The following is a 27,048-nucleotide window of genomic DNA, read 5'->3' on the forward strand; positions in this document are numbered from 1 at the left end:
GTGATGTATCGCTGCTGTGCAGTAAGTGATATCAATGGTTTCTTGTCGTTATGAATGCGCCAAGTACATATGTCACTGTACCAGCCTCCAGGCATTTTAGGTAGACTGTGCTGGACACGTGGACATGTCCTTACGTCCAGGGTCATTGGCGAACGCAACAGAGTGTGGAGGACCAACAGCAGACTCTTAAACAGCCTGCTGGCCTTCATTAAAACCCTGCAGCTATTTCATCCAGCCATGATGGAGAGGTGTGAGACTGATGGGTGGGAGTAAATGGACAGTCTCACACTCTCTGTCATCGCTGAAAAGAACACATTATACATGGACGCACTTCTGAGGCAAACTGAAGCTCCATTTAACAAATTATCACAACTCGAGCACAGTGATTGTGTTTCAAAAGCCCTGAAATTTTGAGCACGATTTTATTTGATTACAGTGTTGACGCACCATGCGCTGGAGTGAATATCACAAGCTCAGTCATGTTCCTGGGTCGAATGTTAAATCAAAACCCTAGAAATATTGGCCCTCTCTAAACTAGGGCCTAATAAAAGATTGAATCCATCAGGGAGATATAACAGAAAATGATACACAGCTCGCTGCCAGTGTGTCTTTTTCTAGTAATATAGTGTAACATCTAATTTGTATTTTCACTTTTTATAGGGGCACATTCAGTGGACATGCAGCAGTTATTGCAGATGATTCATTTTATGTGCATTCACATTGTGCGGGATGTATTAATGTAAAAAACATTGCTGTGGTTATTACATTTGTCCCCACAGTTTATATTTTCTGTCTACTTCTATGAAATCCCACAATGAATCTGCTCTTGCTGGTACACTCATACTGGAGCAAACTATGAGTGTTTGGAGATACATTGTGCAAATATACTGTGTGCAGGCCGGTGTATGTAAATGAAGCAGGAGCTGCAGAGGTCTAGGAAAAAACAAAGCCCCGCCAGAACAAGATGAATATGAGAAGAAAAATTAATTTCAAGGTAATGTTCTTTGTTTTATTGTACCTGGTATGACTCAGCAATAAGTGAAAGAGAAAATCTATCTATTTATTGCAATGTGAAGTCACAAAAGACACATGGACGAGGTTTTAGCAATGCCGGTTGCTCAGTCCACCATTTTGGCTCTGACTAACAATATCTCAACAACCACTGGATGGATTTCCAAGAAATTTTGTACAGACATCATGCTCCCCAGAGGATGAGTCCTATTGAGGTTTTTTTTTTCATTGTCTATGATATTTTCTACAGTTCTTACTTGTACTTACTAGAGGTAAAAAATTGCATTTGAGCTGTTTAGGTCAGAGATCAAATAATTTAAGGCATTTGAGCTCCACTGGTTTTAAAGTTCTAATCTCAGTTTTGTTCTTTTTGGTGGCACCTATGGAGATACGAAGTAGTTGCACTGAGTTCGTTGGAGGACTTTTTCATTGGTACTTTTGGCTGCATTGAGTCAAACCATGGTTTGATGATTCGGGTTTCTAGTTTCATAATTATTACCAGTTTAAATGCACCAGGTTGTGCTAAGTGGCAATGAGATGGACCATTTCTGGAGTTTGGCCAAAGTGCACCCAGTTACCTCCAAATGAGTTGCTGGAACATCAGATGTGCTTCGTTATTTGACATCATATTCGGTGATTCCTTACAGCTCGGTGTTGGATATTAGCCGCTGCTGCTGTTAGCTTGTGCTAAGCAGACAGACGTTGAACTGTACCTAGAAGAGAGCGGTATATGGAAATGGCAGTAACAGAAAGTTGATCTGATCTGACAGGGAGCGGGGACAGACTGGGATAAGAAGCAAAAATGATCGAACATATTGTTTGACTGGAGTGTTTTGGAAACTACTTGGTACCAGGTTATTTTGGTCAAAGAGGTATTGCATATCGTTACCCAGCCCCATACTTCACCAATAGATAGTGACCTTACATACTTTTATTTTATGAAGATCTGTGCGAATGTTACTTCTAGTGAATTATATTATATTAAAAAAGTGTTAAAATGTACTTTGCCAAACAGACAAACACAAGTGTTGAAAATAAGCTGTCCAACATAACATGATGCCATATTGTTATTTCACTGATTTCTATACGGCACATATTTTCTTGTTGTGAGAAGCAGACTGTGGGTCCTATTAGGCAGCTGGAGGAGTCTGAGTGTGTCCCACTGCTCGGTGGAAACAGAAGGAGATGTTGAGTTTAGAGGGTTCACATACAGACGGCTCAGACGAGTGCTTGATTTGCTCTGTGGTACTCACCTTCATCAGGAGTTCTCACCGGGGGTTAACTCACTCTCCTCCTACAACTTCCTCCCCTCCTCGCTTTATATCTGCTCCTTTGCTGCAATGCTTTGCTTCTCTCTCCTTGATCTTGGCAATGTGTTGTTTCAGAGGGTTCGGCTGATTGTCGAAGGCTGCTCGAGCACTGCAGCATCTGTTCGTCTCTCGTCTCTTTTCTATGTTTCTTCTTCTTTTTCTCACCCGCCCGCTTCCTTTTCTCATCAATAAGTCTTCCTCTTCTGCAGTCTGGTTTTGCAGCATTTGCTCTGCTACATATAGCCTTCAGTTCTTGGCATGAGTGAGTACTTTACATCAAATGCCACAATGTAATTTGGCAGCTTCACTTCTTGGCTTAATATCACATAAAACATAAAACAAGATATTCTAACAGTCTACTCTTCAAATGTACAAAATGAGCATTCGCAGCATTTGGAGCTGCTTTTTCTGTTTGTTCCGCCATCACTTTCCACCAAAGTACACCTTGAGGAGCAATAACAGAGAGTGAAAATCAATCATTAATCCTCCTGGCAGCTGCACTTGTGAATTGCGTTTTAACATAAATCTCACATTACCTAAACAACATGTAACTCTGAGCTGTATCCTTTCCGGTGATGCGTATGTTATTATAAGTGTGACTGACAAGTCACAGGAACAAACCGTCTAACACTGGCAGCATACAGAAAACGCCCTAAATAAGGGATGTGTTTTTGTGAGCGTTATTAAATATGCTTCTTCGTATCCAGCCAAAATATATGTGTGCTAAACCCAATGGGGAGCCATTACTACAAGAAGAGGAGTTGCATTGTTTGGGTAGCCAGTGAGAGCAATACTGCAAAGCCTCTTCTTTAGAAATTTACAGGATATACAATTCAGGGCCTTTAGATTGCTTTATGTGTGTTTGCAGCTTTATTCTGATGAATTTCACAGCCAGAAATGTCAGCTGATGTTTCTTTGTGGGTGCTTCCATAGTCAGCAATGTTGCCCACAAATTCATTACGCTTGTATCAGCTTCAGGCATCGCCTCCTCTCTCTCTATTTTGCATTTACCAGCAGCTAATAAGTGGATTTAGTCTGTATTATGAAGAAAATACGACAAGATCGTTAGAGGCCAAAAAGGGACGCAGCTGAGCGATGATGTTTCTCTTGGCAAACTCCTCTACAGCCCTTCTCTTGTTGCACTCCTCCGCTATCATCAAGGTTAATTAAAAATTTCACCATGGCTTCACACAGCTTTCAAGCATCCTCCGGAAAATTTCCACAAAACCCTTTCTCTCTTCCCTTCCACCTCGAGTTTCTCCGTGCTCCCCCACAAGGGTCCTTTGGACATCATTAGAACTTAATGAACTCAGTTTAATAATCAAGGGAATTAGTGGAGTTTCGGCTGCGGCGTTGCTGTATATCCTACAGGCATTGTGGTGCTGGCTCTTCCTTGTGTGTTTGAAACGAGCGTGTGTTAAATGTGTTCTCATTGCGTTTCCCCGTGTCCCACACCCTGCTATCAGGGGGCGGTAATGGGATGTTCCACATCCTTCCCTAATTAGTTTCGGAGTGTGTTCATTAGACTTAGCAGATTTAGTTAACTTATGGGTATCTCACAATGGCCCAATTCCCCCAAGTACACTGATGTCTGGGTGATAAATCATCTCTGTCTGCACACTGTAATGAGACAGACTTTTGAAGTGTCATAGTTTGCTTTCATTGTATGGAGAGCTGCGCGGCAAATCAGTTTGCCCACATATGTCTTGTAATCTCCGTCAGGCTTAAATGCACCACAATTAATTCTAATCTTTGTTGGGGTTTGTGAATGAATTTTAGATTGATATATTTATCTTTATGATGACTTCTTTAACATGTCAGGGTATTTTTTATCTTCCAAGCAACAGTCCCAATGGGGGGAAAAAAGCAGCTGGGGCTGGTCCCTCGAGTTTAACACACGGTCTCTCTGTCACTTTCTCTCAGCCAGCCATGATATTGGAAATTATTCAGCATTAGCGTGCACACAGCCTGGTAGACTTGGGGTGTTACTCCCTTGCAGCGGGGTGTCACATTCAAATAGAAGTAAATTAGCTGTCACCGAGGCTGGGCTCGGAAGCCGCTGCTATGCCTCAGAGACGAGCCTTTTTCACTGGGTCTCTGCTCACTGCCAAGTCGATGCAAGGCAACAAGTCATTATAGCTGCAAGAAATAAAGAAGCACAATATAATTTGAGTCAAATGTTTTTTTTTTTTAATCATGATGAAAATGCACACGCTGAAACACAGCAGCAGTGTAAAATCACCTGCCGTGTGCTTAAAGAAAGCTGAAGGAGAAGGTGCTTGGTTTGAGTCTTTGCTTATCCAACAGCAGACAGTTGCCCTCTCATTATCTACACGCCAACATTATGTGTGCGAAGCTGGACTCATTACGAACGGTAAAGCCCAAGGGACGCAGCAGATTGGCACTTTCCAGACAACAGTGTGACAGTTTGTCTTTAAAAGTTTGTCTTACAAATCCATTGTTTCATAGATATAAACAAATTTGAACTTTTTTAAATGTGAAATTCTGCTCTCCTCATCTTTAAACTTACAAGATATTTTTTAATGTTGAGAGAGGAAAGATAATGATCCTAGAGTCTGCTCGAGGCAAACACAAAGAAAGCTAATTGGAGTGCAACATTTACAGTACAAGTCCCAAAGAGTCTGAAAACGTATGTCAATAATCGTTAACAAAGAGCTGAAGAAATATTATGAGGCTTTAGTGACCCCCGGTGTTCAAACCGAGTAACACAAGCAGTGATTTGTATACAGAATCCAGTATTTATTATAACAATAAGAGAACAATACTGAGAGAAAGGATGACTTAATGAAGATGGCACTGCGTATACTTTGTATTTACAGTACATTACACACGTTACAAACACATGTATCTTGACCCACAGTACAACACTGCTACAACACAACAACGACACAACATGACATGACTGCACAATGAAAATAAAAAGTATCAATATGATTCCAACACAAACCGGCATAAATAATTCACTGAAAGTACCAGTACGCTGTACAAAATGTCCATTTCTGTCCCTCTCTTTATGAACTGTTTAGTGTTTGAGACAATAAATATTAACAGAAGCACTGACAACATTGTGTGCACTCATATAAACAGGGACAATGATGCAGAGCAATGACAGTACTGTACATCTGAGGCCTCCAACTTTCCTTCTGCTGCTATAATCACTTGGCCCTCTTTTTTTAATAATAATAATAATAATAATAATAATAATGATTCACCTGTGAATACACTTTTTGTTTCCTCTGATTTCTATTTTATGTTTAACATAAATATCTTTTATCATTATTGATCAAGAAATGATCAATGATCGATTTAAAATACTGCACGCCTTCATTCAGTATGCTTTTATGTGTATATACCTCTTTAAGACAGGAAACTCCAACCACTCTCAGTGGTTCACTAAAAAGCGAGTAAAGCTTGATTTTCATCCTTCTGTTAAATGTACAGTACAGTAAAGAGGCTCCTTCTGCTCACTTCAGACTTCTTTAAATACAACACTACAGTGTTTCCACTGTATTGTCTTTACTATGTAACTGGTTGTAGCTGGTTTCAACAAAATTCACACATTTCCTTTAAGTTCGGTAATTTTGACCCTCGAACCTATTTTCCTGTGTTTTCTATCTGGAGACAACAGTGTTTGAAACTAATTGTGAAAGACCACTGTTGGCATTGATGAAACAGGCTGCAACATAATCCCTATGGACAACTGTGCACCGTCAATTTACAGCTGCTAAAAGTGCTTGATTTTGACAGGATGGATGTTATCCATTCTCAGGAAGATGCTATGAGAAATGAAAAGTCTTTCCTTACCTTTCGCTAATCAGGTGTGTTTGTTATCGTGTGCCACCAAGTCTCATTCTGACATCCTGCAGACTTTTCTACATTGTCAAAATCAGCTAAATATTCAACCATAACACTGAAAATAAAAAGATAACACAAAGGTGTATTTTCTGTACAAATTCTTCTCTCTCGAGCTCCTCTCTCTAACTCTCACTAACTTTTCCATCATTGTTTTCCTGCATAAGTTACCTCTTGCAAGATTTCAGAATGAGAATTCTTCTTCTGTAAGACTCGGTCACTATAACAAACAGTTCAGCAAAAGGCAAGCAAACGGTTTCACTTCTCTGTAGCATCCTATCCATGACACCCAAAATAATAATAGCACTTTTTTGGTCACATATTGAAAGTGCACAGTTGCTTTCCCGCTGTAACTGCAGCTTTCTCTCTCACTTACTAAAAATGTTGTCTCTGTCAGTCACTTAGAAAAAAGTGAGAAAATAGGCTCCAGATTGAAAAATATACAAGTTTCCCTTTAACCTTGACTGGCTATGTGCACCGTCCACTTTATACAATGTGATGCCGAATACCTGGGCCCTGTTAAACTGGGGGAATACTCGCACTGTTACAACCAATAACTGAAACACTGGATCCATATTTAAACATGCTGCCATAGGGTGGCAGCACCAGCCTCCCTAGAGGAGATCCAGTGTAAGTATGTGTCTATGAGGAGGAGTCCTCCTCCACAGGGTGGAGAGCGTGCCTCTTGAGGAGTGTCTTTAGTATCTCCACCTCCCGCTCTGTCTCCTTCAGCTTCCTGCGTAGTGTCTCATTGGATTTCTGGAGCCTCTGGTTGTCCTGGGAAGGAGAGAGGACATTTGTATGAAGTACAGTTACTGTGGTGCATTCAAGTACTGTGCATTTATCAGGAAGAAAAATTACACTTGGTCCCGACACTTACTGATTCCAGAGAGTCATAGGTGGGTTTGCTCTCCTCCTCTGGCTCTTTAGGTTTTTGTGCAATAGACGCTCTGTTTTCCCACTTGGCACAGTGTCGCTGTTTCCTCTGGGGCACCGGGCTGGGGCACGAGGTGAGCGTGGGTGCTGCTGGGACCAGCAGAGAGGGCTGGGGGCCAATGGCTTCAGGGGTAGCAGGGGAATGTTGAGGTCCCTCCGTCTGGGTGCCACTGTGGACCGTCCGAGGCCTCAAATAGGAGGTGACCGGGGATTCTGGGCTCCAGTCTTTGCTGTCATTGGGCGGGTAGGGGAAAGGACATTCTTCTGAACCTGGAGAGTGGTGCATTGTTAGTGATTATTTCAAATGAGACGAATGAAAAATGCAGATTCTTAATCATGATGTACTTAACCTTCTCCACAATTTCAAATTTTTATCACAAATGTGTCTTAACCCTTTGACACCTGAATCAATGTCAGTTTTCTTGTGCTGCATTCAGATGCCTTTTATTAGCATTCAAACCTCTGAAACTTGCGAAAAGTGGTCTGATTACTTCAAAAACACTGGGAAAAAACATAATATGTCCTGCAGACTGCAAAAAAATAGTAAAAGGTGATGAGGTAATCATCTATTTATTGCAACTATGTTACAGAAAAATTGGGAAAATGTATTAAATTATTTATTTATTTGTTTTTAGCACTTTTTTTGGTCATTTCTAACCATTTCTTGTTAAGCTGCTCATCACCCTGCATGTTTTTGAAAGAAATCAAGCCATCTTGCTCAAGTTTGAAAGTGTTAAAGGAAAGTAAGATAAAAAAAAATGACTCAAATCAGTATGTACTGAAAAACAAGCCAAATAAACCATGTGATAAAACAGCACGTCACGCAGACTCATTTGAAGAGGGGATGTGTTAATATAGCCCCCGTGTTTTTAACATGTTTCTCGCTGTGTCTATTCATACTAAGTAAAATCGAAAGTTTGTCTGTGCTGAATATAGCCTCTTTCTCATGACAGGTGGGTAGTTTAAGTTTTACTGTAAGTGAAACGGTTCCTAATGACAGCTGGAGGGAAATCACCCTGACATCAGACCCTTTGCTCTAGACTTCTCTTTAAGCTGCTCCAAACTAGAGTGCATTTTGACTTTGTTCTCTGTATAGTGCTGCAGGCAGCGCTTACAGGAAATAATGCTGCTTATACACCTGAACATCTCCAAAAGACTGCAAAGTCTGACATGCTCACACATCTTAAGACAATGTGAGTTCTTAGATGCTCAATAAAACAATTTGCAAAGCGTGTGGATCTTGCAGGGTCGACATTTGCAAGATCACATCTAGATTCTTTTTGAGATTATTTCCCATCCTGCTCCTGGTGAAAAATATTACACCAAACTCCCTTTAAGAAATATGACATATTAGGACTTCCATATGTGTCTGCAAAAACACGCAATTCTAGAAACACAAGATAAAAGCAGCCCTATGTCAACAGCATTCTTGTAAATTTGGCATTAATATAACCCATAAAAATAAACAGTATTGGCGTGCAAACTGGATTTTGTCGCCTCAACTTGCTACCAGCCTTCTTTGGTTAGCTGTGCTATTTTAATGGGAGGAGACCACAGGAATAACAGACGAACTTTTTCAAAACTTAAGATTTCTCACTTAAATATGTTCCTGTTGATGGATCAGACACACACCGGGTTAACCCTTTAGAACCTGTATTGATATCAGTTTTGATGTGCTGTGTGCCTTCCACAAGCATTTAAACCTATAGATGCTGGGATAATTGGTTTCATCTCTTTTCAAAACATGGGAATAGGTCAATGAGCAACTTAACAAAAAATGTCCAGCAAACTGCAAAAAAATCTGTAAAAGGGAGAAATTGTCTCAAAAATGGGGAGATTTAGGAGATTATTATTAATAACTGAACAAAAAATGGAAATGTCCAGGAAACTATTTATAACTCTTATATATTATAATATATATTTGAAAAATTATTTTATTTTACGTTGAGCACTTTTTTAAGGTCATTTGCTTTTTAGTTGTTTCTTTTGCTGATTTTCAGTCAATTTTCTTGTAACTTTTTGTCTAATTTCCTGCTAATTTTCGGGCCACTTCTTGTTAAGTGGCTCATTGCTTTCTTCCCATGTTTTTGAAATAATCAAGCCAGTTTGCTCAGGTTTCAAGAGTTAAACAGCGACTCCTGTTCACTCCACAACTCTGAAATTTCTCCTCCTTTTCCACAGTACAAGATAAACAAGACTTGTTCATTTTCTGTGACTCCCTGGCATCCTCTCCATGTTTACTGTCTACCCAGTTTGCTGCTTCCTGTTTGGTGCAGCAGAGAGCACAGCTATTGGTTGTTGACCATGTTCATGTCATTGAACTGCAGTATTTGCATGAGCTAGGGTTTTGTGATAACATTGAACATGTTTGATTTTGTCTGCATGTCAAGACGTCTGCAAGAGTGAAATGAATCATTTTGTGTGAGGCCAGCATTAGATGAAGAACATGTGCCTTAAAATGTGTGCCACCAGATGGCACATGTTATGGGGACTCACTGATTGCTGCCTCGTCACATGCATGTTATGTGTTTGTTTTGACTGTGTGACGAATTATACTGTGTTGGCATCAGTGAGAATATTTACGCTGGTATGGAAACCCCATCACCCGAACCCACCCTCTGAGGTGCCCATGGTGACGGGCGTAGAGCTCGGTGTCGGACTGTCAATGGCGTTGGTCACTTTGGTGTTCTTCTTGCACTCAAACGCCACCTGGTCCTTGCACAGCTTGTGGCAGTTCATCCCGCAGTCTAAGCAAACCGAAAGAATGCACAGCAACATGTCACAACAGGAACTAGTCAGACATCCACAAACTGACTTCTCTTTGAACACAATCTTCTGCAAATGCAACTCTTATACCTTTGCATGCCTATCGTCAGGCAAACAAATAGTTCTCAGATCTTTGAGGCATGGGGGAGGGGGGAAAACTGTGGTTCTGGCTGCAGAGTCTCTTTTTTTTCATGTGCTGCAAGTTTCAGCTAACTGTGTGCAACACAGAAAACCACACAACGCCGTCTTAACATAGCTTCACTTTACCTGCTCCACACAAGACACTGTGTGCGTGTGTACCTCTCCTCATTTTTAACCATGATACTGACTGACTTGTGGCCAAAGAACGATGTGCTAAAAGTGCACAACAAAGAGTGCAATAATCACCTTTGCACCTGTAGCCTTGCTTGATGACACCCCACAGCTGTGAAGTAGAATGTGGAGAAAAACTGTTTTCACACTGCTGAAACTGAAAACATATTGTTGGAGAATGAGCAATAAAATGACATCTTATCATACACTGAGCTCATGTGAGGACTTACGAATCCTGAGCAGTTGTCACAGAAGGTGGGTTTCATGTAAGTAGTCTCCTGGAAGTTATGGACAAAACCAAGACCCAGTTTGGAGCAGATGACACTGGCCCGCATAAAATAGGCTGTGATCTCCTCTCTGCTGATGAGGCCTTCCCTGGATCACCACAACACACATACAGTAAAACTTTAAAAAAGGAAATAGAGCTGTTAATGAGCAGTGTATATGGAAAATAACACTTTTACAGACTTTTTTAGATCTTAACTTTAATGTCTGACCTGATTTATTTGTCTGCACCCTCATCTGCCACGTGGGTAAACACTATACCACTTTGGCATTGTGTAATGTCAAAGCAGTACTATCAGCTATGGTGGTTTTCAAGTTTAGGTCTAAATAAGGAATCACATGCTCCTCTGTGGTTTGTGAGCATGATAGAGCAACCAATGCACTTGCAAGAGAAATAAAACAGTGAATATTAAGGAGCAGGGTTTATGGTTAGTTCTGCACCTATTTTATGTTTCCTGTTGCTACGCTCATAACTACAAATATCACCTTTTCTTCCTCTCCTCTAAAGTCACACATGAGCTCAGAGTGTGTGTGTGTGTGTGTATGTATGTATGTATGTGTGACCTGTCAAACAAACTCACTTCTCTTTGTCCATGACACAGAAGGAAAACGGAAAGCTAGCAGCAATTTTCTCAAATTCCTCTTGAGAAATGAAGCCGTTCTCGTCGTGATCGTAGTTCTTAAACACGGACTGTGAAAGACAAGAGGCAAACACCATTGTTGCTTGACTATTTGTGCACAATAGCTGCAAGAACAGGCTGTCAAAATGGCAGCATCCAGAAGAATAGTTGCAGCAAGTGATTATGGTTATATAACAGCATGACGGAGACGCTACACTCGAAAAAGGAAGCGCTTACATCCACCATCCTCTGCACATGTTTGCTGATGGTTCGGGGGTCGGGTTTGGGAGCCACTCCTGATGCCCAGTCCACAACCACTGGAGGTCTAGAGGGGGTGGCTGGCTGATAGAAAATTTATTAGTCATTAAAAACAAGGCTGAGAAGATAAGATAGGCTTGTGAAATTTTATCTGAGCAATTTGGTGACACCAAATTTATGAACAGCCTTCAGAAGTAGAACTGGCAAATTATTCTGTTTTAAAAAGCTGAGTAATGCTTGGAAGGACATTTATGTATTTCAACATCCCTTTCATGCAGATTTTAAGGCTAACTGTGTTATTCTTCAACCTGGACTCTATATTGCCATGATTTTGCATCTGAGTAATCAGATAAAAAAAAAAAAGCATAAATTAGTTCAGTATTGTGCAAGACTGATGCAGCCAGTAGTGGCTGCATTATAATCCCTGCTGGCTTCTCATTTTTTTCCAATGACAGGCTCAAATTGTTATTCTAAATGTCTAACAACATTATAAGTCTGATCATTTTTGTTTAACCTAAAACAGCCCTGAAATTGCTATAGTCAAGCCCACAAGACTCCATTTAAATATACAGTCATTTCCTCATCGTCGACTAAAAAAGCAGTCTTGGTTCATCTTTCCACTATTCCAACAATCACCAACTCTGGTTGAAATAAACCTTAATATTTTACACTTAGATGTAAAAAAAAATGGCCCTGTACAAGCTTATATCACTCTTTATTTAATTACAGTCTGGCAGATGGCAATTTAGGGTTTGTTTCATTTTAAACAAAAAGGGCAACCTCTCTACGGTCCTTTTCCGTAAGTTGTCAGACACACACAGTCTGAGCCTGTCAGCGGCAGAACAGGGCAAGCATATCAAATACTCTGTTAGCACTGGTGAGAGGCTTTTTTTTGGCTCAACAACGGGACATGCAACTGTAAATGGCTGTATTTTGTATTTTAAATACCATCTAAAGCCCAAAAGCTATTCCGGGTTTTACATACATTTTTTCTTTTAAAATCATACCATTTATCATCGTGAGAAACTGTAAAAACTGAAATTATTTTTGCTGCTTGTTTTAGTTACAGGCCTAATTGTATACTGTTTGTTTGCTGCATTGGCTCCCATACCTACATTTGGTGGGAAGATAAAAACAAACAAACATACGGTTAGGGCCTATTTATGGTGGTGCCATGCATTTAAGCCCAGTAACTCAGGGAGGCTCTAGTAAATATTTGTAGCATTGTAGAGGGTCAAGATACAATTTTAAAAAATGAATTGAAATAAAAAAGTTACACATAAATAAAGAAAAGTCCCTTAACATACAAACATGGAAGAGGCACCAATCTTTTCATCTAACTCTTGGCTTGCAAACAGTTAGCTTTAACAGTTAACTTTAAATGTTTCTGCTTCTATCACTCACAGGTGCTTTGCAGTTCTTGGGTTCCCTTGCATAAGACAGTTCATAAATCTCATCCTCCGTGTAGTAAAGGTCCAAGGACAGCTGTCGGGAAGGAGAGAACACGTCAGCACATGCGAGGTAAACGGAACGAGTAAGAACACACTGCATATCAAAATTTTTCTCCTTGAAAACATGTTTTATTAGGTCACAGTGTAACTATTATCTCTTCATGGGCGTTCTGTCGTTCAAGTACAATTAAAGCACCACACACAGATAGCACAACAATACAACAATCTGAACTCACTCTTATTCACACTCGGTTCGTCACCCACACACTCAGAGATCATAGACTCTCATCACACCCACACAAGCGCGGACAATCCACAGGCTGTAACACGCTCATTTGCATCTGTGCTAGCGTTCAACACAATCTGGTGAATCACATAAAGCTACGTAACAATTGAGAAAATGCAAAGTTGCACTACCGTCAACAGATGGACCAGGTCCTTGTTAGCATCCAGCCTGGGAGGGATTTGTTGGAGCTGGATCAGCTCATTAATGTGGCTGTAGAGCGCCTGGAGCTTCTGGACATTCACCTTGTTGTCCTCCACGTAGTCTGACATGGCCTCGTTTACCGAAATCAGATCTTTGAGGTGGACGCCCAGGATAGGGATTTTAAAACCTGTACACTTGTGGTAAGCTTGTCTATAGTTGTCATAGTTTCTGCAAGAGGACAGCAGGTCTGTCATCTCGTTCAGTACCTGCGAAGTGAAAAGAATTATTTTTGAGGCTGTTTTGGCTCTAGTATGAGCTGGATCTCATGTGGTAGGTGTCATTTACCTTGGTGACCTCGCTGGGTACATGTGAGGTGGTGTCCTTCAGTCTGGATATGGAGCTGTGACAAAGCCCTCCCACCACCGCCATTAGTGTGTTGTAATTGTGCATAAGATGTAGACTCTGGTGGACACACACACACACACACACAAAAAAAACACACATATCAGTCCATCCTTGCGCACACATAAACACGCACAATTAAACTTGTTCCAGGTAGCCCTGGTTATATAATCCACAACACTGCAGTTACATAAGCCACTTATATTGTTGGCTTTTTCTTACTGCGCTCTGATATCTCACTCTTTTTTGGAAGTGCTTTTCCCTCTCTTTTCAGTTCTGTAATTCGTGCTGTCACTGGAGCATTATGGTGTGAAATTCGTTTCCACACCCGTGGGTTTTGAGGTTGACAGCAGTGAGCAGCAGCAGACTGGTGCATTAGTGTAACAGTGCAAGAGGTCCTCCAGAGTACAAGCCTGCCTAACGGCTCCCTGAAGCCAGCACATCGCTTCTCAGCAGGCTGCGTGCAGCTTCACGTTGGAGTGGTTTTAACAAGGGAGGTCTGATCAACAACCACACTCACGAGTCATTTCTCTTTTTTCCACTTCCACAAACTCCTCGCTGTCTGAGTGTGTTCCACTTGGTGACTCCATTAGCTTGCATTCAGTTAACATTTTTCTATTGGTAAAATCTTTAGTTACACTAAAAGCTTGCGGCAGAGCTCTTGAGAATCATTACCAGCTCTCTGTGAATATGCATTATGCAACTGCCAATTATGTAGCATCCATAGTGCTGTTCAGATTGTGACAATAGACTGTCATTAGTTAGATAAGGTGTGTGAACAATAGGACATGGATCAAAGCAAAAGGGAAACGCATCAAATGGAGTTCCATTTTTCTGTTTTCTGAACCATAAACAGAAAGTGTAAGAGTAGTAGAGAGAGGTTGATTAAACCACTACCTGAGCCACATGGATAAACTTGGTGAAAACCTCAGCTCTCAGCTGAGCAGTCGGCCTGCTCAGCACCATCAGCTGAACCCACTGGGAGATACCATTACACAGGGCGATGGAACGCTCCATGGCGGGGATGTCCTTCATGCAGCAGCTTCTAATGTAATTCTGGTAGTCTACAAACTGGCAGAGAGCAGAGAGACGAGCATAAACCGCTGCAAGGAAACTACAGGGCGCTGTGGGGAGGAAATACCTAATGGTTTTCACTTCACAGAGATGCATGTAAAATCAACAAATCATCAGTGTGCTAAAGATAACCTTTATACCCACGAAAAGTCTTTTAGCATGTGTACTTACTGATATCCTGCAGAAGGACTTGAACTCTAGGAAGGTGAGATGCTCAGCCAGCTCAATGGGCTCCAGGTGATCAAAAAGAAGAGAGACCTTCCTCTTTTTACTGCTGTTAGCTTTTATCTTCTGGCTGGCCTTCCATGACCAGTCCCGTTCATTTCTAAAACGCACATCAGACATTGTTCACGATTAAGGGGCTTCACGACTTTTTCATGTGACATGAATTGTTCAGGTTGGATCTGAAAGGGGCTTATATGCCTGGTCGATTGACAGAAAATCAATCAGCAATTTTGGGTTTGGGCTGTTGATTGGATGAAACAAGACATTTTAAGATATTTTCTGACATTTTGTAGACCAAAAGATCAATTGATTAATTGAGAAAATAACAAAAATGGAGCAGATTAACCGCTAATGGAAATAATTATTTGCTGCAGCTCAAGTAGCCAAGTTGACAAGTGTGGCACATATAAGAGCGTTTCTAGACACTCTGGGGGCCCCAGACAAAAGGCACCTTGGAGGCCCTGTCAGAAGGTAAAACGAGGTAGCGCTGATTAAATTTAAACAAAAATTCTGTGACTGTCTTGCCAAAAATGTGATTGTTTTTTTTATCACTGTTAAATATCATAGATCTTCCCAATCCGTAATGTGATTTTAAACAGTGTGAAAGGTAAAAAATGTATTTAACTTTGAAGCTTTGGAAGCACATTTCAAAGTCTATTTTCTGGATCGTGACTGATTTCAGTATTTTCCATGACTGAATAAACAACTGAGTGTCGTGAAGGCCCAATGTCTCAGTTGCCAGCTGGTCAGAGATTAACACTTACATCCATTTGGTCTCTAGGAGAGAGCAAAGATGCTCCTGTCCGTGCTCTCTGATCAGCTCCCGGAACGAGTCCAGGCTGTCTGACAAGCTGTGGTGCAACCGGAACATCATCCAGAATTCCTGGATCCAATGCCTGGAAGTCAGAGACGATACAATGTGACTGACTCAGAAAGGTACGATTAAAGTTAGACTCTTAAAGTGCGTCAGTGTGTTATACTGACCTGATGAGGTAGCATATCCTCTGGCACTCTGCTGGCTGCTCATTGTCCAGCGCTGTTTTAAATGTAAGGGAATTGGTTAAGGAGCTGATGTTGACTTGGTATTATTAACCTGAGTGTGGTTTTATTGCCTGAAGGTTAAGGCTTAACACCACTCTTGTTTGAGTGAAAATAGCTATGTTGGTAAATCTGCTGATGGTCAGGACAGGTATGTTTAGAGTAAATAATGAACATATGTGTTATTCGGCTGCGAGGTTTCTTTTGCACAAACAACTCATTAATAAAAACTACAGCAACTAAACTAAAAGGCGAACAGAAGTGGCATTTGGTAATGTGGGAGGAGGCGACTGCATGAAGCAAAACTCTGATGAGCATCACTGAGTGAATCATTCTGGCACACAGAAGTAAGTGAATAACAAAATGTACAAAGAGAAACACACAATCCTTGCCTCATATACTGTAGACAAATGATACTCAACTTACGGCCTGTGGGCAAAATCTAGACCCAGATATGGGGGATTATTGTTGTAATTAACAATAAGTGCATAAAACCAGAATGCATGAAATAGCATCAAAATAGAGCTTGTTTATCAAAAAATTGCCAGTGGAGGACTCCCCTCACTCTCCCGACAGAGGTCCTATGCTCTTAATGTTCAAAAGTCCTTGAAATGTCCCGAAGCATACAAACATCTCAAAATCCTAGAAATGTCTTAAAATTTAAGAATTGTGCTAAAATCCTAGAAACATTCTAAAATTGCAGAAAAATCCAAGAAATGTCCTACAATCCTAGAAACGTCCTAAAATCAAAGAAATGTCCTAAAATCCAAGAAACATGTATGTGGCTGCTGCAACTGGCCCCTGGCCTCCTGACATTTTTCAAAATTGGCCCCCAAGCAAAGCAAGTTGAGGGTCCCTGCTCTAGACCAACTGTTGATGCATTGTTTAGTCCCTGGGCTCTAAAGATGTTTAAATCAGCCCGTAAATATATCACTAATATGGTCACTTTGCCTTCAATTTTGCACGCTGACCACAAAAACACAACTATCTATTTACAAACAGGGCACACAAAAGCATTTTCCTTATTATACGCTCTTAAATAGAGTGACACTTTAGCTCTCAATTGGCAGAAATCAGCTTGAAGTGATGCACATGAAAAGGCTAATTGCGTCATGGGAGCAGAAGAACGGCCTACGCAATCCCAAGGCCAGACTGTGATGAGGGCTGTTAATGGCCCCTGTGTCTCTTCCCTGATCCTAACCCACTCACTGAATTCATTTGATGTATCCTTTCGGGTCTTCGGCTCAGAACGAGAGGGTTAAAAATAGCAGAGGGGCATTCGGCGTCACATGCTCTGACGTGGGTTCGTGTGAGCAGGGGCCTCTTTAAGCAACAGACGGTCTGTGTTTATATATAGTTGAAGAGGACCTGTATGTGAAAGGCAGAGGTAATTAACACCTGAAGCCCCCAAGGCTGTTCACCGTGGCCAGGGGGCTCCTCTGAGAGGCTTTGTGACGCCACTGCTGTTTCCTGAATAGGAACCGAGATTACAGGCCCTTCACTTAAGTCACGAGAAAAAACAAAAAAAAAAACATGCTTTTTTCAGGTGTGAAGTGGAGAAAATGAAAGGGGCGGAATCAAACATTTTGAAAGAGAGCAAAAACACAATGGTAATTGAGTCCCTGTTATTGACAGATATAGATGTAAAAGGTCTACAGTGGCTGACAGCAGGAGTAAACATGAGCTGCCACTTGCCGATCACATTTTACACTGACAGCTACAGGCTGCACCGTAAGCCGAGTATGAGCTTGATTGCCCGTTGCTGTTGACAACCAAAGTGAAGCAGTAGCAGCAGCAACAGAGTCACTGATCTGATCCCTTGTTGCTGCTCAAAATTTGTCCAGTGCATCGTTTGAATCATCTCATGTCTTCTTATGCTGGACTGTTTAAGGATATAGAGTGGTGAGTTTGTCCAGCAGATCACTGGAGGAGATGTGGAGACAGTGCATGGTCAGGGTGATGTTCAACAGGTGGCTGCTCCCACACACACAACCATCCGAGTCTGCAAGACAAAATGCACACATTTAAATTTAATCTTGTGGAGGAAAATACAGACAAGATGTCATCCCCTTAAAAAAAAAGTTGCATCAGAGATGACACAAGGTTTCCGTTGTTTACGTGGACTCGACTAATGTTGATCAAACTACAATCCGCTGCGTCTGACACATAACATGTTTGTTTAACTGTACTTTGCAGCTCTTAATGCTCTGCTTTCGGAGCCAGCTCGTTTAAATGGAATTCAAGAGCTGCTGATAATGAACTAAAGAAGTCTCCATCTTACAGTGGACTCAATTTATACCAAAACTCTGAGTAGTTTAAGCAAAAATGCTGCACATTTCTGATAGCGCAGTTAGCTTCTTAACTATATTACGTGAATGTTACTGTCACACTGAAAGTCCTGATGAACCCCGTTCAAACTCACAAACAGCAAAAAACAAATCTGATCTGACTGACATAATTCTGAGTCAGGTACAGCCCTAAAATCATAATCATTGTCAACAACTACCATTAAAAAAACCCCCAAACAAACAAGCATGAGTATGTCATCTTTCAATACTTTTTGACTTAACTATTATCCGCCATATGAGCTCTTGATAAGTAACCCCCCTTTTTGTTATGGAATTGCACTCATGTGGTGTGCTGTATCCATTTTTGCACTTTGTATGTCTTACCTGTATGTGCTTGGTATGCACCTTTGAGGACAAATTATCCATCCATCCATCCATCTACAGTATCTATCTATTGATCTATCGATCTTTCAAAAAATATTCATAAATATATACTTTCATTTTAGAAAAGACTAAACAATTCCCATTCGCTGCTCTTTTGATTATTCTCAGCAGCAGTAGACTTTAGACAATATGGAGTTCTTTAGCTCAGAAGAATAGGATGTATCTGTCAATATTTGATAGTTTAATCAGCTGATTGATTGTCTGGGACTTTTGTGGGATATGACAATAAAAAAAATCTAGAATATAACAGCTTTATCCTTTAATTGCTGATTTTGGAGATTAATTGTTGTGATTAATGGACCAATCTTTGCAAAGTAACCCATCTCCATGCGTGCAGTGCTTCATTGGTTATTATATTTCTTTAATTACAAAATAAATTACATTTAATTAAATTATACACTTGATTGAGTACAAGTAAAGACAGATATAACTGTTCCTTTAACTGGCTCCTCAACACTAAATAACCCCCACGTATCATCTGTAAAACCCATAAGATAGATACAGTATTTCTGTTAACCCAGGAAAGCACCGTCTGATGCAAACACTGTAACACACTTCATCAAACTATCCACACAGATCCTATTTCTGAAGATTTGCCTTTTTCCTCTGACTGTGTGAACCTCTGCAGCTTGCTTGTCTCACTACCTATTTCGCTTCCTTTTTCCTCGCATATATCTAACTTCCTCCCTTTGTGACCAGACCACCTTTGCTTATCTTGGTCGTCTGATGTTACAGCTGAAAGCTCGAGACCCACAGGGTGAGAAACTTTGTCAACCACTTTTTAAAAAATTACCCCACATGTGTACAAAATATTACAAGATCACAAAATCAGGCCTGACCTATAATTGCAGAAAAGCATTTTCCTGCTCACTTAAGTGAAGCAACACATCACTTATTTTATGCAAAAACTTAACACCCCCCCCCCAACCCCCCCCCCTTAACCCCCCCCCCTCACACCCGCTATGTGCTGTGGATTAGTGGTTGACATAAAGAGGAAGAGCATTTTATTGCTCCTTTGAAAACATTATTTATATATCACGGGACATCTTAGGCTGTTTACATCTTCCTCCCACAATCTGCAGAGAATGAACATGTCGTGCTCAAAATTTGAAGAACAAGAAACATTTGTGCTTTCTCCGGCTGAGAATTGCTTCCCTTTAAGCTCTGCCAGTATCTTGACACCATCAAGGACATCAGGCGTCTGTGGACCCGCTTTTAAACCATATCACCTTGGAAATACCTCGGACGCCATGGCAACATGTTTTCTAATCTTTGTTATCTGTAAGCAACTCACCACTCCAGCCGCAGCTGACTAATCCAGCCCTCATATCCTGCATTGGGTGTGTTTCTGTTTGTAACACACAGCAAAACCCAGTGAATATCAATTACCTCACCACTCAAGTCAATAACACAGCAAAAGACAATGTGAGACAATGAGTGGTAAAGCTATATTGCATTTAAGACATGTTTATACAGCAATATTCTTTATAATCAACTTGGACTCACAATTTAGTTCACACGTTTGTAACAATCAGGTGTGATTCAGCCAAAGTCAGATCTGTGGCAAATGCACAACAGGAAGCCATGACTCTCCACCAGGTAAACAATTGCTCCATCCTTTTTTTCACAACTTTCCAACCACTAACGCTCCCTACGCAGGGTTAATCGCAAGAGGAAATCCCCTCCGGACCGTCTGTTCCTGAGTGGAAAATTAGGAAAGCTGCCGCCCGCTACACTGTAACTGTATGATAATGTATGGTGATAAACACAGACGAGGGCACACAGCGCCTGGCCTACTTTTAAGGTTATCTTAGACAATCATCAGCCACTCCAAACCTGCATGTCGCTTTTCCTTGTTATGACAGAGCCTATCAGACTGGATGGTTTCTTTGTTTTAGAGCAATCCAAGTCAGATGCAGGACGATGGTTATCTTTCTGTTGTTTGAACAAATATCTCTGTAATAATCTGGACTCACTGTAACTTCATGGACTATATTTGAATTTACACTTTAGAGCAGCAAGGGTACTTTTACCCAAGAAAGTACTTCTGCAGTTGCCAGGGGCACACTGAAAGACTGTGGAGGTTGACTAATTTTGGAATTCACGATTTGATTTAAAAAACAACAAAAACAAATATATCAAGTCAGCTATAAAACCTGGAAATAACTTGACAAAGAGTGTGTGAAAACTAGTTAGCAAGAAAGCAAAGACGTGAACTAAAAGCAGTTGTTAAATGTTAAAAATAGGCAGCTAATGGTTATAGATTGAAGGTTAAACAGATAACTAAATCATTAAAATAGATAGCTAAATGTAAAGGATAAAACAACCTAAATAGCTAAAAGTAATGGATAAACTGCTGAGGAAGTTAAGACAATGGATAAGACGTGGATTAAGGGATGGAACAGTGAGCTAAAAGTAATGGATTAACAGTTAACATTAGTTATCGTAAAGTAATGACTAAACAGTGAAGATAGTCAGCCTTAACAAACCAGGCCGCTAGAAAAGCTGCTCAGCCCTGCAGCCAACTTTTCCCAGTGGCCACTTGCAGTATTGCAGCAGACATTTCCTTGCAGCCCAAAACGCATTTTTCCCATAGGCTGCCATTGTTAAAGACTGTTGATGGGAAACATCGAACTACAAACAAGGCCAGTTATGAATCTTTGCTGAGAAAAGCACTACTGCACATATACAGTGGAAAGTAAACTGGGAAGCTAGAAAACTTTTTGGATGTATGCGTCAGGCAAGCAACTGCACTGGAATAAAAAGGCAGCATCTTTGGTTTGGCAGCTATGTGTTATTTAAATCTGTGAAATAAACAGTTGAAATTAAAAGCCTAAAGTAATGGATTAAACAGCCAAAATAGTTAGAAGTCGTGGATAAACTGTTGTAGTAACATTTGCTGGCCTAAAGTAATGGATAAACTGTTGAAATAGCCTAAATCAAGGGGGCCCAAACTTTTTTTTAATGGGGGTCGTATTAGATAATGTGAAAATTCCTGAGGGCCACCTGCTTCTCACATCATTTGGGGTATTAAAACGAAAATCACATACAAATGATACAAACACAACTGTCAGAGCAATAGAAAACTGTAAGAATCATTTCGTTTGATGTCTTGCATATTTCATAAATTATATCTAATTAAAAAGAAATCTGACGACAGTAATTGGAACTCCAATAAAAACAAAAAAAATATATATATAGGTTAATATAGGTTAGGTTGAATTAGAATGACCGTGAGCATGTTCGGAGTGTGCAGAGCAGTTTGGTGTAGAGACAGTGATGATGTCAACGGCTATTGATCCACACCCCATAGCGCTATGCATTTCAAAGGCTGCTCAGCATCTGAGGACCACTGTTAGGGGAGCTGACCTTTCGGCTCAGCCAGGCTTGAAGCCGCCATCAGGTAATCCTTCAAATAGCTCTTACGTGCACTCTCATATTTGAAAAGGTGGACCTCAGGGGTCCGCCTGTGATGTGGGCCAAGAGGAGCCGGACTGTGTTCCATTTTATCAGCAGAAGCTGTTCAAGGAAAACCCCACTTGTGACATGCTGTACTCTGTGAGATACCATCTTGAGCATGTAGATCTCACATTTTGCATAGTGACACTGACGTTACCTTTCAAAGCAAGTCTCCAGAGCGCTCTGTGATACTACAGGGTTCCTTAACTCTTCTTCTTCTGGTTTATTCAGTTTCCTTTCGTGAATCTGAAATGAGCTGTCATTACTGCCCAATTTTCACCTCTCCACAGATAAATGTGGTTATGGGATGTCATTTTATGTGCAGCCCATTGTAACGCCTCTCCACTGCTCTTGCTCCATTTGTGTAACCAGGCAACGGCAATTTGAAAGCTTGTCTCTTCAGAGACGCAATCACCATAACTCTGAGAGCACTCCAGACAACTTGATGAAGCCAATGATCATTGCTTGATTGATCCAGCTACTGCCTACTCAATCACTGCTGTTCATTTTTCATTTAAAAAACCCTCTTAATCCTTTGCATACAGTAAAAGATTGATACGTTAATCTACAAATACAGTGCAGCTTAGAATTGCAGAAATGTTTCATAAACACAATCAACAAACTTCAATATTTTCAAATCACACTAAAAAAATCAAGCCGGCTTGCATCAATATGACTGATCTCATCTTCAAAACATAAAATAATACATTAAACAAAAATAAATTCAGCTGTATTCATAAAATTCATTCACTTTCAAATGCAAAGCGTCTCTCTCCTTTTCTGCAGAGGCCTGCCCAAACTCGTCGGAAGGTTGCAGTAAAATGCCAGGAAAGTGGTGGGAAAAAAACAAAGGCTTCTGGAAAACTACGATAACATATGATCTGACGCAAACTCAGGCTTATCATCGTATTGTTTCTCAATAACACAGACAAGTTCTGCAGAAAAGCATGAGTCAAACTTAAACAAAAGAAAATTCCAATCAATAACATGTCAGTGTTACATCCACATAGACCACAAACACCTGTGCTACACGTCACTGTAGTATTCCATTCAGGCAAACTCAAAACTAGTGCCAAGGCAGGTCAGCATGGACTTACCGAAGGACTGTAGACAGGCCTGGATGATCTCCTCCCAGCTCCCCCCCTTGGTGAGGGGACCCAGGGACATCATGGATTTACTGGGGGCGGTTTGGGCCGGGTGGGGTTTGTGGAATCTGTGAGTGCGGCCTGGAGGAGAAACTCTAGACCTGGAGCCGCATCCTGGAGTAACTCTCCTTAAGAAACACCGACACAACAAAAGTGAAGGGGAGGAGGGGACAGGAGGGCTTGTGCCTCTCTCTGGTTGCCTGCCAGGATGTATAGTACACGTGTTTAGAACCATAATCTTATGAGAGCACAGATTATTACCCATGAAACGACACAAGAAATTGGAGCCATTGTTTGATTATAAGAAACCCCCACCCCCCGGAATGTTCATTGTTCTCATTTCCTTCCTTTAACTTAGGGAAATACCAGCTGATTGCGGACATCCACTTCAAACTGTTGAGTGACCAGTAAACAAGAAGGAATTTGATGCAGTTAAGGTGCAGCAGCTCGGAAAGTAACACATTAAAGAGCCTGTGCGTAAAATAATTGGGTGGTATCGGTGCAGTTTTACGCACCGTTTTAGGCACAAATAAGGACACGCCTGTTTATATATATAAAGAACAGTCACTGACAAACAAAACTCTGATAAGTGAAATAATCAACCTCCTGTTGAATACTTGTCACCAAAAAAAACCCAAAACACACCATAAACTCTTCAGTAAAAACCGCGAAAATATTATCTGACTTACGCATCGTCCTTTCCCTTTTCGTCCGACGTTATACTTTCGTTTTGGTTGTTTTCTTTTGATTGGCATCCCATGGCGAGGTACTGGGCGACGAGCGGCTGAACTAGGCTGTCCATCTGTGTTCTCCTCGATGGGAGCATTTCATCGCTCTGCTCGGCTCAGTGCGCCTCCGCGGTCTCAGCAGCATTGTGCTGACTCGTCAATGAACGTTACACAATTAAGAGTCACCCAGCTCGGCTGTGAGTGGGCGGCCGTGGTGCCGGGCTTGTCACTCACACAGAGTGGGCTCTGTGCACTCCATCAGACGTTACTACTTACTTGCGTCAAAAGTCAAGCTGGAACAGGTTTTTTGTTTTACAACTGTAATTAAAGAATTAGTTTGGTTAATGGAGTCCCTTCTAAAGGGGGAGAGCCAACCAAATGAGATGCACTTTAAAACACTTTACCTTCATCTCACTCTTATGACACTTTAATAAGGATTACTACTTGAATCATATATTTCAGTCTTTATTGCTACACGTTGCTGCTGTCCCACATCAAATTATATTGAGCGAAAAAAATCTCAGCTCACACAGAGGTGTAGATATTTTTGCGGGGGGGGGGGGGGGGGGGGGGGGGCACATGCCTTGCAATATTTAGAGTATGTGCATTTGTCCTAAACCCCCAAGAACAGCACTGGGCTTTAAAAAAAACAATTTTACACAGTGGCCAAAAATCCTTGATTTGTCTCCCCTTCCTAATGAAAAAACAAAACAAAAGCAAAAACATGGAAGTAGCAGGACTTTTGCTTTGACTTTTGCTCGCCCTTAAATATTGAAATGAAACCTACATCCTTGGGTTCACATAAAACCAGAGCCCATGTCTCTCCGGGTTCCATTTTGGAAAATCTGTATCCCTCTTGTCCATCCATCCATCCATTTTCTTTCGCTTATCTGGAATCGGGTCCCTCTTGTAGTTTACTAAAACCTTTTTGTTTGTTCAGACTGCAGAACAGGAAAAGGGTGGACTTTCCTCTAAAGATAACAGTGGTTGTAGGTTCCATTATGGCTTTGAAGTTATTCTGTCAGTCTGTAGGTGGTCCAGAGAGGATGTTTCCTGAAGTCCTCCAGTTGCTTTAAGATGCTTACTAATTGTTGTTGCACTGATCCAGGTGGAAAGCTCTGTCAGAAGGGATTCATGTACACAATATCCCAATGAATAACAACTTTTGATTGCTAAAGTGACATTGCCTGAGTCCAGACCTTTGAATCCTTCCACTCTAATGAAATTAAGTTGATGGAAACAGTATAACACGCTGAAAATTCTGTCTGATATCAAGAAAACAGTTATAGCCAAAGGCCCTTAAAAGATTGATTTAACATGCGGGTTGGAAGTTTAAGTTTGGCATCACTGGGCAAAAGTGCCATAATGAACTACAGTATGAGCATAAATCAAGTGGTCTGAGACAACCCTTAACTTCTGCACCTTGGCTTGGCTCTGCTTTCAGACTTTAGATAATCTAAGCCTGTGACTGCACACTTGGTCTAATCACATGGCATTTTCAGAGAGAGCAGCTGTCAATCATGTCAATCACTGCTCATGAACTGCAGTCAAACTGTCAAACTAGGCAGCGCTGATAAAATATGAATCAAGAGTCTGTTACTGCATCGCCTATTTCTCACCTCAAATGTTTTCAGAAGCAGACAGTGTTTTAGTGCACTGTTCAGATGCAAAATGAGAAAGTTTGTGACCCAGCCACCATTTTGGACACAGTCCTGCTGAAACAAAGCACTGCCCACAGACCACAGCAAACATTCTTATTTCACAGCTACATAGTACACTTAAATATGTTTCTTCAAACATTTGAGGTGACAAATATGAGTCCTGATTCATATTTGATTCAATTGACATTGCATGACATGATTGACAGCTGTGTTAAAGGCTTCTTAGCTCTGATTGGTTGTTTTCATCATTCTTGCAAATGCCATTGGGAGTACTATGAGGATTATTTGATGTGCTACTATTAGGATAAAGTGACAGTTTTTTTTAAACAACTTTTGTCATATTTGCATAAAAAGTTCAATATTTATGTATTTAGCATGTGATTATGGATTATTAAGAACATTGGAATATTAAAGGTCCTTATCTAGGTGCATCTATTGGCAGAAATGTAGTATAATGTATGTTTTCTTTAGTGTTCATTCAATTGAAAAAAGAATTGTGTTTAAGTTACCTTAGAACGAGATGTTTATATCTGCACAGGGAGCAGGTCCTCTTCCATGTAATCTGCCATGTTGCACCACCAAGCTTTTACAGTGGCCCAGAATGGACAAACCAAATATTGTCTCTAAAAAGTACCAGTCCCGTTTTGGTGTGAAAGAGCTTTATTCAATGCTTTTACTGGGTTCAATCTTGTCTGAGTGTTTTAAAGAGGAAGAGACATCCTGCAGATTATTCAGCTCCAGGCAAAAGAACCTCCTGAACAGTGAACACTGAAGGAATTCCAACCAGGAGTTCTCATTTGCCACATGGGAGAAGTTTCAGCATGTTGCAGTCTGTAGTTAGATGCAGCTAAATCCTACTTACTGCTCCTTTAAGATGTCATAAAACTACACACTCCTCAAATAAGGAAGGTCATGCAAACACACCAGATTTAGCAGTATGCTTCATTTAGATAATGTGAAAACCCTTATATAGGATATAAATTGGAAATCCAACGAATCCAGCTTGTCTTTGACCATAAAACATCCAGTTTAACCAAAAGTGATTATTGTTATAGAGCCTTTTTTACTGACTTTTAACTGAGCTCAGGAAGACCAACACACACACACACGCATGCACGCACACACGCACACACACACACACACACACACACACACACACACACACACACACACCATAGCAAAAATCATTTAAGGTGCTGTGATTAAATCTGAGTCAGCTCTTGCGCCTCCTGCACCTCAGAGCGTCCTCCCTTTGATGGGGTGCCTCCCTGTGTTATGGCCACAGATGAGCAGCAGTTTGAGTTCATGTGTTTCCACAGGCAAAGTGAAGTCATG

The 27,048-nt window shown here is 40.9% G+C and overlaps 1 protein-coding gene across 4 annotated transcripts; it reads right to left on the reverse strand.

The window, feature by feature from the left end:
* Positions 1 to 5,060: 5,060 nt before the first annotated feature.
* Positions 5,061 to 24,199, reverse strand: LOC121953242 (RAS guanyl-releasing protein 1-like). Of its 4 annotated transcripts, none has more exons than XM_042500220.1 (17): positions 24,014 to 24,199; positions 23,277 to 23,452; positions 17,885 to 17,990; positions 15,935 to 15,997; positions 15,715 to 15,846; positions 14,897 to 15,050; positions 14,549 to 14,722; positions 13,595 to 13,711; positions 13,240 to 13,515; positions 12,776 to 12,856; positions 11,351 to 11,455; positions 11,075 to 11,184; positions 10,439 to 10,583; positions 10,284 to 10,320; positions 9,746 to 9,877; positions 7,075 to 7,400; positions 5,061 to 6,971 (listed from the first exon to the last, which is right to left on the reverse strand). In XM_042500220.1, exons 1-17 carry the CDS (start codon positions 24,148 to 24,150, stop codon positions 6,837 to 6,839), a joined length of 2,406 nt encoding a protein of 801 aa, XP_042356154.1. In that variant the 5' UTR covers positions 24,151 to 24,199; the 3' UTR covers positions 5,061 to 6,836. The 4 variants fall into 4 exon arrangements, with proteins under 4 accessions (XP_042356154.1, XP_042356153.1, XP_042356155.1 ...); XM_042500219.1 differs by having other exon boundaries at positions 23,277 to 23,524; XM_042500221.1 differs by lacking the exon at positions 14,549 to 14,722 and having other exon boundaries at positions 23,277 to 23,524.
* Between the last annotated feature and the right edge of the window lie 2,849 nt (positions 24,200 to 27,048).

The sequence above is a fragment of the Plectropomus leopardus genome, chromosome 14, assembly GCF_008729295.1.
Source record: "Plectropomus leopardus isolate mb chromosome 14, YSFRI_Pleo_2.0, whole genome shotgun sequence".
Lineage (NCBI taxonomy): Eukaryota > Metazoa > Chordata > Actinopteri > Perciformes > Serranidae > Plectropomus > Plectropomus leopardus.

Bases quoted from the DNA above. Each gene is read 5' to 3' on its own strand.
- LOC121953242 (XM_042500219.1), bottom strand. From the start codon at position 24,150: ATGCTCCCATCGAGGAGAACACAGATGGACAGCCTAGTTCAGCCGCTC. The intron at 15,051-15,714 runs GTAAGTGTTAAT...TGTGCGTTTTAG, and splicing joins CTCCTAGAGACCAAATGGAT to AAATGAACGGGACTGGTCAT. The intron at 12,857-13,239 runs GTAGTGCAACTT...CCTTCCCGACAG, and splicing joins ACCTGGTCCATCTGTTGACG to CTGTCCTTGGACCTTTACTA.